The sequence below is a fragment of the Argentina silus genome (genome assembly GCF_951799395.1).
Source record: "Argentina silus genome assembly, chromosome: 16".
Classification (NCBI taxonomy): Eukaryota; Metazoa; Chordata; class Actinopteri; order Argentiniformes; family Argentinidae; genus Argentina; species Argentina silus.
The window spans coordinates 5,150,532-5,163,798 of NC_139670.1; the positions used below are offsets into that span (position 1 = coordinate 5,150,532).

Here is a 13,267-nt window from a genome sequence, read left to right on the forward strand (position 1 = left end):
ACACACACACACACACACACACACTCATAGACAACTCTAGGCAGTTCAGGCAGGCTGCCAGCTAGACTGATGTCTATCATGTACCTCCAGCAGACCTGTGTCATTCCTTATCAGTGGATTGTTTAGACTGGGGCTGGATAGAGATGGATTAACACACACTGGCTGAGGCTATGGTCTCTGCCTCTCACTGGCTGGCTGACTGAGGCTATGCTCTCTGCCTCTGGCTGGTTGACTGAGGCTATGCTCTCTACCACACACACTGACTGAGGCTATGGTCTCTGCCTCTCACTGGCTGACTGACTGAGGCTATGCTCTCTGCCTCACACACACTGGCTGAGGCTATGCTCTCTGCCTCTGGCTGGTTGACTGAGGCTATGCTCTCTGCCTCTGGCTGGTTGACTGAGGCTATGGTCTCTGCCTCTCACTGGCTGACTGAGGCTATGCTCTCTGCCTCTGGCTGGTTGACTGAGGCTATGCTCTCTACCTCTGGCTGGTTGACTGAGGCTATGCTCTCTGCCTCTCACTGGCTGACTGAGGCTATGCTCTCTGCCTCACACACACTGACTGAGGCTATGCTCTCTGCCTCACACACACTGACTGAGGCTATGGTCTCTGCCTCTCACTGGCTGACTGAGGCTATGCTCTCTGCCTCTGGCTGGTTGACTGGGGCTATGCTCTCTGCCTCTGGCTGGTTGACTGAGGCTATGCTCTCTGCCTCTGGCTGGTTGACTGAGGCTATGCTCTCTGCCTCTGGCTGGTTGACTGAGGCTATGCTCTCTGCCTCTGACTGGCTGGTTGACTGAGGCTATGCTCTCTGCCTCTCACTGGCTGGTTGACTGAGGCTATGCTCTCTGCCTCTCACTGGCTGGTTGACTGAGGCTATGCTCTCTGCCTCTCACTGGCTGGTTGACTGAGGCTATGCTCTCTGCCTCTCACTGGCATGGCCTCCTGTGTTGGACTGCTGGTCTTCATCACATGCACTGAGGGTCCGGATCATTCAGATCATCTCTCAGTGTGTGTGGTAGTGGGGTCTTTTCCCGGGTGTAGGTACTGTAGGTACACTGTTGATTTGATGTTCAAGACAGGGTGAGTTAGGATGGGGATGGGGGGTTGGGACAGTTCAGGAGTTTGAGGCCCTGTTTCAGCAAGTTTGTCAACCGGGGGGGAAGAGAGAGAGGTGTGGAGGGGGGGGGGGGGTTACTGATAAATGAATCTGCTCTGGTGGAAGACAGATGACTGTTTACCTAAACAAGACACCTCCTCGCTCGCGGTGTCACTTTCCCCCTTTGTCTGGCTGGATGACACAGCGCAGTTGTCTGCATCTCTCCCCTCTTCCCCTCCTCTCCCCTCTTCCCCTCCTCTCCCCTCTTCCCCTCCTCTCCCCATTCTTCCTCCCCTCTTCTCTTTATCCCTTTTCTTGTTCTTTCCTCTTCTCTCCATTCTCTCTCCTATCCTCTCCTTTCTTTCTCTCCGCCTCTCCTCCTCCTCCTCCTCCTCCTCCTCCTCCTCTCCCCTACCCTCTCTCCTCCCCTCCCTCCCTTCCTCCTCTGTTCTCAGCTGAATGAAAGACTTTTGTAGGCAAGTCTGTCATGAGATGGTGCTTGGTGACTCAGCAGGAAAGTGTTATCACGGACCAACACACTGATAAGCATATGATTTATTCCATATTGACCGCTTCCCTTTTGAATGTTTTTTCTTCTTCTTCCAAATGTCAAGACTGCGGGGAGCAGACTGACGCACCTTTGTGGGTGTGATCCACAGTAAATGTTTGGTTTAGTCAGCCAAGGCATCATTCAGAGAGCCGGCTAGCTCACAGCCTGGGCACATTTCAACATGTTCCTCCGAGGAACTGGAATGCAAGCTCCTTGTTCCTGACAGATATAGAATGAGTGAGTGAATATGAGAGTGAGAGAGAGAGGGGGAGGGGGGAGGGGGGGGGGGGAGAGAGTTTATGAGCAGGGGGGGGAGAGAGAGAGGGGGGGGGAGAGAGGGGGGGGGGGGGAGAGAGAGAGAGTTTATGAGCAGGTGATGAGCAGAGAGAGATGAGCAGAGCAGAATTTGGAATGCGGGAGACTGTCTATGAAGGTCAGACAGGAGCACATGACATTCATGTTGAATCTAGCTGCTTACACAGACTAGATCCTTCACACACACTAGATCCTTCACACACACACACATACACACACACACACACACACACACACACACTAGATCCTTCTGACTGATTACAGGTTGGAGGCAGTGTATCATGATTTTGATGGCATAGGTTGAAAAACCTTGAGAAGGGTGAATCTGTTGTATAAAGGCATGGATGGGGATTGAGCCCCTGATCTTCCAGTGAGAAGTGTGAATGGCATTGAAGTGAGGAGGTGTGTGTGTCTCTGAACCAGGTCAAACTGAGCCTGGGTCACTCTGTACTGCTGCTACGCCCATAGAAATAATGAATAGATGTAATATAGTATCTCTCTCTCTTGCTCTCTCTTGCTCTCTCTCTCTCTCTCTTGCTCTCTCTCTCTCTCTCTTGCTCTCTCGCTCTCTCTCTCTCTCTCTCTCTCACACGCACGCACGCATGCACGCACACACACATACATACATATTTTGTATAGACCAAATATAGATAGTAGTTTATAGAACAAACATACAGTATCCCTTCATACCATGGAATATCTGTTCTATTCATATGACAACTCCAGCAGTTCACAAGCCCTAGAGAGCCTCCCCATTAACTGAACCCTGTGGCCCAATTCCTCCCCATGGCTTTGCACAACAACAATGGGTCTTGGTGTTGTTTGTGTACCATTTAGTTTACTTTTTCACAATGAGCAAAGTTCAGCTCTGCGGCTGTCCGCCTCATTATTTGCCTGTTCCGCCGTGTTTCGTAACTTTCCTGCCACCCTGGATGTTTTCGAGGAGGATAATCCAGTCAAATGCAATGGTGGTTTTCCCACAGTAACAGCGAGCCCCGTAAGTCCTTGTTTGGAGTCGGTTGGTGCAGGTCTTCGGTAAAGTAACTTAACTCTTTGGGTGGTCGTGTAGTGTGATTTCACAGCCATTTAGTCAAACAGGTTACTGTGGAGAGAACACACACGCGTGCACGCACCACACACACACACATATATACACACACACATACCCACACACATACCCACACACACACACACACACACACACACACACACACACACACACACACACACAAAAGATATCAAGGTTAGAGTTAAACAGAAGTCTCTCTTTGCTCTCTGAACCACTTGCTGCCCCTAATAACAAATCTCAGCTCAGAGTACCCTGCCCCTGATCCTCACCCTAACCATTATAGGGATGGAACATACTATCTGACTCCAGATCAGGGGGTGAGGGACAACCTAAGCCTACCTACTCTGTCACTGGGCCCCAGAGGCAGTACCGTTAATACAGCCCTATGCACCGGATAGAGATGTAACTGAAACCTTAACTAAAAGTAATTTACCTCCTATTACTGGTCTGGGAGGGTAACCGTTACAGTATGCAGAGCTGGCATATCCCTTTCCCTAAGAGTGCACAGCAGACATACACCATGACAGAATCATATGAAACAGAGAAGGACAATTATCCTTCCTCTCTCCCTATAGGCATTATCAGCCATTAAATCATTACCTTGCCAGGGTGATGACAAACATTGAGAGCCAGAATGGCCGCCCTTTCGTTTTACTCTGTGCCCTGTGTTTCCTATGAGTGAATGAGAAACAGGTTCCCATGTTGGCTCTACTGGGAGGGAGGGAGGGAGGGAGGGAGGGAGGGAGGGAGAGAGAAGGGAGTCCTTGGCTGTGGGGATCACTCAAGGACTGTGTGTGTGTGTGTGTGTGTGTGTGTGTGTGTGTGTGTGTGTGTGTGTGTGTGTGTGTGTGTGTGTATACATAAACACCACGTCTTATGCATGAGTGGTATCACCAGGCACACAATCCACAATCTCCACTTTATGTACACACAACCACCACCCAACCACCCTTCATTTGACCCAAACCACTGCCCACACAGCCAGGTATGGCTCACTACTGTAAGTGCAACATTAGTCATCTTTATCAACATTTTCAAACATTTCACCTGGATTATTTCAACCTCCCTGAAATACTTACCTCAAACAAAACCCTGGCACTCCCCTGAGGAGGTTTAGTGAAATAGCTTACAGTAGAAAACTCTTTCACAGATGTTCAAATTAAAGGTTTTTTCAGAGTTACATTGCTCAAGAGTGCACACACACACACACACACACACACACACACACACACACACCACACACACACACACACACACACACACACACACACACACACACACACACACACACAAACACACACACACAAACACACACACACACATTTTCCTTCTCCGACAGTACCTGAACTGTGTTTGCTCTTAGTTATCAGAGAGGTGTGGAGCTGAGATGTTCTAACCCTGCCCTCCAGCACACCTTGTCCACCCACCACCTGGTTACCTGGTTACAGGGAATATGCCCTCAAGGCACGGACACTACGAGTCACTTAACTACCTCTGACGTTACTCTGCTGTGTCTTAACAGCACCAAAGGTTACCGCCTAAAGGCTAACACTTTGTGGACCTGCATGTTTAGGACAATTAACAGAATTGTACTAATTTGAATTCAATTGAATTGTATTATGCTCATTGTTTGTCTGTCTAATTTAGCTTACATTAGCCGCGCTACTTTGTGGTTAGCTTGTTAGCTAATTAACAGTCAACGTGTCATGCCACTGAGATTGTCTGTAACCACACGCTTGCAGTACAAATAAGGCTGGGTAAATCTGGTGCAGACTTTGAATGCTGTAGTAAGCTAAACAGGACCTGTTTCCTTGTGGATAATCCTCCTGCTTCAAAGACTTTTACCCTGGTAAAAGGTGCTGGGTGAGGAGGGGAGCAAAAGACAGGGTTTACTCTCCAGCCAGCCAGCGACCCTCCCTAAACCACTGCTGCGGTCGCGTCCAGACCTGCCACGCTCCACGCTCTGACTATCCCATTCTCCCACTCACATACTGTCTGTCTGTCTGTCTGTCTGTCTGTCTGTCTGTCTGTCTGTCTGTCTGTCTGTCTACAGGCTGCCAGTGAATCTGTTGTACTGTCTGTCTGTCTGTCAATCTGTCTGTCAGTTTGTCTGTCTGTCTACAGGCTGCTAGTGAATCTGTTGTACTGTCTGTCTGTCTGTCAGTCTGTCTGTCTACAGGCTGCTAGTGAATCTGTTGTACTGTCTGTCTGTCAGTCTGTCTGTCAACAGGCTGCTAGTGAATCTGTTGTACTGTCAGTCTGTCAGTCTGTCTGTCTGTCTGTCTAAAGGCTGCAAGTGATTCTGTTGTACTGTCAGTCTGTCAGTATGTCTGTCTGTCTTTCTGTCTGTCTGCAGGCTGCTAGCAGGAGCTCCCAAGGAGAGGGCCCTGCGTGCTCTGAGGAACGTCAACGAGACAGGCGCCATCTACTCCTGCCCCATCACCACGGAAACCTCTGACTGCTCCAGGATGGACCTGATCACCTCAAGTAAGCTCTGCTCCTCTGTCACTGTCTTCCAATCAGATGAGCTATGCTTTTTCAATAGATGACATAGGGTTTGGATATCATAGGAGATGTCTTATTTAGTTTGTGATATTGTTATCGACACTGAATTTGTCCAAAAACAGCGATGGTATAATTCAGCCTCCCCACCCTTTTCCCTGTAGAATGTTTTGAGTCACCTCCATTATTTTCCAAAAAATGCTGCTTATCAAAGCCCTGATGAACTGGTTTCCCCTGCTGTCTTTAGCATTTGCCCATATTTGCTATCAAGCCCTTGTTATTTTACATTTACATTTACATTTATGGCATTTAGCAGACGCTTTTATCCAAAGTGAATCATCTATCCATCATTCATCATAACAAAAAGACATCTATGCTAGGATCAGGGGCTATTGGCAGTCACAATGCTAGAAGAAGGAAGAATTATTATTATTACATATTTTTTGTATTTTTTACAAAACTTGTACAGTTAGTAGTGGGGATTAAGTTTAGATGTTATTTCATACTTCCTCTCTTCTTAGCCAAAGATCAAATCCTCCATCTTCCCCCACTTCCCAAACCCTTACCTGGGCTCTTGACACCTGTGAAAAACTCAAAACTGGCCCAAAACTAACGTCTAAGGGCAACTTGACCTGACCCCAAAGACCTGCCCCGGATAGGAGCGGTCTGAAGGAGTAGGCATCTTAATTGAGGGTTATTACAGACAGACTCACCTCAATGCTGCGGTACAGTAAAGTCTTCACCCAGAGGTGAATCCCTGCCCCCGGAGGTAAGAAAGTAAAGGGATTTACAATAAGGGATTTAACTGGTGATGTTGAGGTGGTGGCTTAGTCACAGCACATTTCTGCGGTTAACATCTTGTTCAGGCTTGATATCATATTCATGTGGGATGAGGCTCGGCTGTTTCTATTGCTAGGTGTCTTGTTTTCATGATGACTGCCATCATCATTATGTCGTTACGTTTTAGTTTCATTCACTGGAAAAACTGAAAGTCTGTAATAACACTGTGTCTCACCACCGTCTGAACTTCCTTTTCTGCTATTACTCTCATTAGCTCAGAGGGGCTGTAAGGAGACAGTATTGGAGTGCCCAAAAATTCCGTACGGGAAAAACAATGAAAAAGGATCAGGGGGAGCACTGTCTGGTTTGCAGTTAAAACAGAGTCACTTAATCATGGCTCACAGAGTCAAAGGTAGCCGCACTGGGTTACAGGGAGGTACGCGCGCTCTGGGTGACATGAAGTGAAAGACACACAAACTGATAAGCCAGGTCAATAGAGGCGACCAGGGTGTGGCCTTCGTCGTCTTTGGCCTGACGTATGATACAGTTTTACCTGCTAACCAGAGAGGGCTCCCCTGTCCCCTTTTCATCGTTATTACTCTCTGCATGGACACACTAATGTCATTCATTCATTCATTCATTCAAACATTTTACTGTTGTAGTAATTGTTTTTAGTTTGTTTCTTTATCTGTTTTAGTATTCTATATTATATTGTATTGCTGATTTGTTGATTATTGTTGACTGTTGTTTTTTCGAGGAGTAAGATTCCAAAGCATTTCGCTGTATGAATTACGGCTGTATGCGATGTAGGTGACAAGTACAATATGACTTGATTTGATTTGATTTGATTTGTTGGAAAATATGGAAGCTTTACATGTCAACCTATATTCACACAGTACAGAATTCACTCTGAATCTGTGAAATAACAAGTGACCTTGTGTTCAAGTTGCTGTTGGTTTCATCAGGGAAGTCACTGTGTATACTGTAAACAGCTGTTAGAAGCAGGCAGCACACAGCCTGTGCATATGCTCACAGGCCCGCTGTACAACATGAACAATTGTCCTCAGAATGCAGTGAGAGGCATGTAGAAGGCTATTGACTGTGAACATGTGTGCCTCCCAGAGAATTAAGAGTAATTGAGTTCTATTTCTCTGTTGCCTCCTCCCCCCCCCCCCTTCCTCCCCTCCCTCCCCCACAGCGGACTCAACAGAGATGGTGGAGGGGATGTGGTTGGGGGTGACAGTGGCCAGCCAGAGAAACCAGGGGGGACGAGTACTGGTAAGACAGGACCCTCTGTTTCTACTTCTCTTTCTACTTCTCTGTTGAAAGTCAGACCTAAAGCAATATGTTCAAGTGTAACAACTGGGGTGATATAAACAGCCTGGGATTAAAGCACAGGCTTAAAGCACAGGTGCGTAGGGGGCCTAAGAGTCTGAGCAGGGCCAGGACCAGGACCAGGGCCTATGGTAGTATTGACCCGGCGGTGGATATGCTTGGGTCCCTCCCTATTCATTACAACTGACCTTCAAAGTTTTGGAAACATTTCTTTTTTTCTTTTCTTTTTTTAAAGTTTGATTTTCAAATAAACACATTTCAATTCTGCTGCCACGGTCAGTGAAAAGTGAACAGATTCAAAAAACATTGTATACTATTCATAGGGTTACAGCAAGGGGGGGGGGTACTACATTTAACCCCTTCCCTCCCTCCCTCCCTCCAGGCGTGTGGCCACCGCTACGTGAAGGTGGTGGATGGGGGGGCTACGGATGAGCAGAGGCTCATGGTGGGCAAGTGCTTCGTCAGGGGCAACGACCTGACCTTCGATGCCAACGACGAGTGGCAGCTCTACAGCTACGAAGACTGCAACCACAACTTCGGCATGGAGCTGGAGGGGATGTGCAACATGGGCGTGTCCGCCGGCATGACCGACACGGACGTCTACATAGGATCCCCGGGCAGCTACGTCTGGCAAGGTGGGCAGAGGAGGGGCAAGGAAGAGATGATGAAGAGAACAAGAGGGGGGACGAGATAAAGCGCTTAGCTTGATTCACGTCCCAATGCAAGATAGATTTGATCGGGTCTATCGGGTTAAAGGAGAAAGAGAGAGAGAGAGAAAGAGAGTTTTGTGATACAGTTATGTAGTTCCACCCTTTTAAAGGTAGACTCAGCATTATGACATCAATTCAATTCAATACAGCTTCATCTGTCTCCTCAGGGAAGTTGGTATTAGGGCTGTAGCAGGGCTTCAGTATGTACATCACACACAGGAGGGGCTAAAGACACATTATAAAAATGATATCATCTTATCATCATACACAACAGGTTGACTTCCTGCTTTAAGGGAGACATCATCAACAACAACAACAACAACAACAACAACAACAACAACATAATTCAAATCTGCAAGCTCTTACCACCAACACCTGACATTCCACTAAGTTGTATGAACCTGAGGACAATGTTGTTTTGTTGTTTTGTTGTTTTTCTGTCATGCAGGCAATGTTCATGTGACGTGGAGAGACCCCGATCCTTCAAACGCCTGGGACTCGAACGTCAAGGACTTTGGCCAGCAGAACAAACGATACAGCTACATGGGTACGGCTCTGATGCACACTTACCTCCAGTAGTAGTCATGACACACAGTACCAGTCAAAGGTTTGGACACACCTTCTCATTCAATGGTTTTTCTTTATTTTTTTATAATTTTCTACATCGTAGATTAATATTGAAGACATCAAAACTATGAAGGAACACATATGGAATTATGTAGTAAACAAAGAAGTGTTAAACAAACCAGAATATGTTTTATATTTTAGATTCTTCAAAGTAGCCACCTTTTGCTTTGATGACAGCTTTGCACACTCTTGGCAAGTTTCTGTCCAAACTTTTGACTGGTACTGTATGTTGGCAAAGAGGGTAGTACGTGGTTAGATTGATGACATGGGTACAGTCTGAGTCGTTTAAATACATTTTTAGAAACAATTTATTATTACAACACATTTCTTATATAGAGTTTGGCTCTAGGTGTGGCTCATGTTGGGCCTACAGTATACCAATCAGTCATGTAATGTCAAATAAGCTAATAGAGGCTGTAAGGATTTTAGGTAAACCTTGTAAGAGAGAGAAGCTCTCTAGTTTTGTAAATGCTCTCTCACACAACTCTTCCCCATACTGTACAGAGAGATAAACATCTGTCTGGGAGTATGAACTGAAAAGAAAGAAAAGCAGAGGGAAGAACAGGAAGTGCTGTTGCTATCTAGATGGCAGTGCTCAATTTAGTGTAGAAGTCACTCTGTCACAGGAAGAGGAAGTCACCTTTGACCTTTGTGTGAAAAGATATACTGTAGGGGCCACTGACTGACAACCATAAATGGCACTATAGCGTTTGACAACACTGAGCAACGTTTTTACAATGTTTTTGTAACGTCTGGCCTCCTGTTGTAATTGTCTTGTCGAAGGTTACTCTGTTCACGAGGACCGGAAGCTGCTCAGTCAGGACGAGTACACGCTGGTGACAGGGTCTCCCAGGGACGAGGCCAAGGGCTCGGTGACGATGGGCAGGAAGGGTGACTCAAACTTGGTGACAATGATCGTCATCCCGGGGGAACAAGTCGGGTCGTACTTTGGCAACAGTCTGGCTGTCACCGACCTCAACAACGACAAGTATGTCACCACAGAGCAGACACCCCCTCTCTTTAGTGTGTCTGTGGTGCCGTTGTAACAGATGGGATCACAATATTGTGATGAGGTAGCCCTGCTTGAGACATCGAAGTCAGGAAATGTCGCCCTTGGAGCTCAGGGATGCTGTATTCTTTGGCCTATTGGTAGATGTTCCGGTACCCACACACACCAGAGACTGGGGTTTAGATTCTCACCTGTGACACCATATGCAAGTAGCCAGAGTTGTTTCCTCGAGTCAGAGGACAAATAACTGAAAACGGTGTAAAAGCTGTGGACTGAGATATATACAATAGAATAAAAATGAATACGTTGATATCGGAAGAAGTGGGCTCACACTTGGCAACAGTGACCGACCTCAACAAGGACATATGAATGTCGTCAGACTCACCGCAGAACCACCGCAGAATTAGAGGGAATCCCCTCTGCTATATAGCTTCTCTCTGCCATATGCAAGTCATTTACTAGGAGAAAGATCAGAATAACAAAATGCAAAATCTGCGGTTTGAGATGTAGAAGAGCTGGAGAACAGCATATAGAAGAGCTGGAGAACAGCATATAGAAGAGCTGGAGAACAGCATATAGAGGAACATACTGTAGTCTGACATACATTAGAACATACTGTAGTCTGACATACATTAGAACATACTGTAGTCTGACATACATTAGAACAAGTAGGCTCTTCTAGCTTTCCGTTTTACTACATGCAAGACTACTTGGCATGCACTGTACTGTATGCCGTAGCCTCGACCTGAGCAGTCAGGCAGAGAATGTCTGCACCCGCTAGTTGAACAGAAGAGAGGGAGACTGTCTTCATGTTTTCACCAGGCTAGATAAGGTATCCGCCCGTCATCATGACATAGTGGCCCAGACATGTGTGCGGTGATCACTCCTTCTTAGGCACCGATGAAACCTTGAGGATCTGTCCTTATGATGTATCATCATGTCTGAGAGTTATAGATTGCACCGAAGGGCACATTGAAAGGGAAATGTTTCTCGTGAGAAGTGTGTGTGTGTGTGTGTGTGTGTGTGTGTGTGTGTGTGTGTGTGTGTGTGTGTGTGTGTGTGTGTGCGTGTGTGTGTGTGCGTGTGCGTGTGTGTGTACATACTGTGTGTACTGTGTTTTCTATGTGCTGCATGTCGATCTATGTTGTGTTAATGTGTCTGTTTTTGCATGGCTTCCCTTCCAGCTGGAATGACCTGATTGTGGGCGCTCCATTCTACTTTGACCGAAAGAAAGAGGAGGGCGGGGCTGTGTACATCTACATGAATGAGAACGGCTCCTTCCAGAAGGTTCCCAGCCTGGTTCTGAAGGGACCTAAAGGTTCTGCCTTCGGATTGGCCGTGGCAGCCATTGGAGACGTCAACCAAGATGGCTTCCAAGGTAACATAGGCCTGCAGTACATTAACATGTTCAGTTTCACTATCAGACCTGGGTGAAATTAAATATGTCCAAAACGTTTGACATTCTTTGGCGCATATAGTAGGTCATTGTCTTATTTAAAGCTTTCAACGTCGTTTACTTTATAAATCCAACACATTCATTTGCCATTGAAGGGCTCACAGTATAACAACCTGCAGTACGCTGCTTCCATCTAGTGGCCAAATACAACCCTCACAAGGAGGCGCTTCTACTGTAATGTACTGTATATTGAATGAGACATGGCAGACACACACACACACACACACACACACACACACACACACACACACACACACACACACACACACACATAGTTTTCCACAACCTTGACTAGTAGTAGTTTGTACCATTCATTCCATGATCCTGGTTTCTCTGCCACAGACTTTGCAGTGGGAGCCCCCTTCCATGAGTCAGGGAAGGTGTACATCTGGATGGGAAGTAAGAAGGGCGTTTCAAAGGAACCCAGTCAGGTAAGGTACAGTATTTAGGAGGTAGTGGACTGCTCAGGGATTGGGACTGATTGGATCGTTTAGCTATTCATTGTCAAGTTAGATACTCAATTAAATAAGTTCTTTTCACTATTGATTGACCCACAATAATGCAGAAATAGGAACATTCAGAGAAGTTATAATCAGCCACGAGTGAAAGAAACTGAAGTGAGAACAGTAAGGAATAGAAACTTGGACGTGTTTTGGTTTCTGACATTGTTTATTCTTTTTTCCTGACATTTTCCGCTGTGAATTATTGGATTTTACTGACAGAGTGAGTCAAACATGAAGTGCTTCCAGGGAATCCACCCATGTTTTGTATTCTAACCTTGTTTTTCCATGACTCCTCATTGCCCCCTGTAGGTTATAGAGGGTAAATCTGTGGGCAATGGAGGGTTCAAGACCTTCGGCTACTCCATCAGTGGAGGGATGGACATGGATGAGAACAGATACCCTGACATGCTGGTGGGCTCTCTGGATGACCGCATCGCTCTGCTAAGGTACGGGGGGGCTGTGGATGGGGAGACTGTGGGACAGCTAGTCATTTTTAGTCAGACATCACCCTCAGGCAATGCCTATAAGCCTGGAATAACAACGACTCAAACCTGGACTTAGTGGGAGTGAATTTACTGAGTTAATGTTATTTTTTGATTTCAGTGAATCACACGGTTGCGAGGCGTAGCTCCGAATCAGCACATTTTTAGCCAGACGTTGTGTTTGTGCATTCGAGCTTTACGAACACCTCATTATGAACACCAGGCAACCCTAAGAGCTCTTGGAAGGGTGTGTCAAAAATCACGCCACCGATTAATGCATCAATACTGGCTCACTTTTATCCATCCATCCAGACTCAGCAAACATGGATGCTTTTGTTAGACATTTGACATAGTTGAATATGTGTATTCTTTGAATAATTTATTAATTGTTTTGTATTTTCCAGGGCTCGTCCAGTGATCCACCTGTCTAAAAACTTCACTGTCCAACCAAAGATAGTGGACCCCAACAAGTGTCCCCCGGGCAACAAACCCTGGTGAGAGATACTTCTAGTCAGAACAATATTACTGTATATCACTCTCAGCCTGAATGAATCACTTTGTGTTCCTGTAAGATGAATGGGATAGCTCCCTCAGTATAGAAAGTCAACACTAAACTATTGGGAATAAATAAAGCTTAAATGGAAAAAAAAAAAAAAAAAACTAACTTTTATAGTGCTTTGACCTATGTGTCTCTCCTCACTGTACTCCACAGTGTGAAGGTGACAGTGTGTTTCTCATACACACTCAGCAACGGCAACAAAGACTTCAAGAAGAACATCAGTGAGTAGCACTTCTCTATACCTGTATATCACCTATCTCTATTGACT

General features: G+C 46.1%; 1 protein-coding gene across 1 annotated transcript in view; it reads left to right on the plus strand.

Moving 5' to 3' along the window:
* Positions 1-13,267, plus strand: part of itga3b (integrin, alpha 3b) — a 30,294-nt gene that overhangs the window by 10,384 nt on the left and 6,643 nt on the right. The window contains exons 2-11 of the mRNA XM_083687332.1: positions 5,393-5,523; positions 7,517-7,596; positions 8,036-8,288; positions 8,812-8,910; positions 9,774-9,978; positions 11,184-11,377; positions 11,798-11,886; positions 12,268-12,404; positions 12,845-12,934; positions 13,153-13,220. Coding sequence (XP_083543458.1) covers positions 5,393-5,523; positions 7,517-7,596; positions 8,036-8,288; positions 8,812-8,910; positions 9,774-9,978; positions 11,184-11,377; positions 11,798-11,886; positions 12,268-12,404; positions 12,845-12,934; positions 13,153-13,220 — 1,346 coding nt within the window. The remainder of the gene's footprint in view (positions 1-5,392; positions 5,524-7,516; positions 7,597-8,035; positions 8,289-8,811; positions 8,911-9,773; positions 9,979-11,183; positions 11,378-11,797; positions 11,887-12,267; positions 12,405-12,844; positions 12,935-13,152; positions 13,221-13,267) is intronic.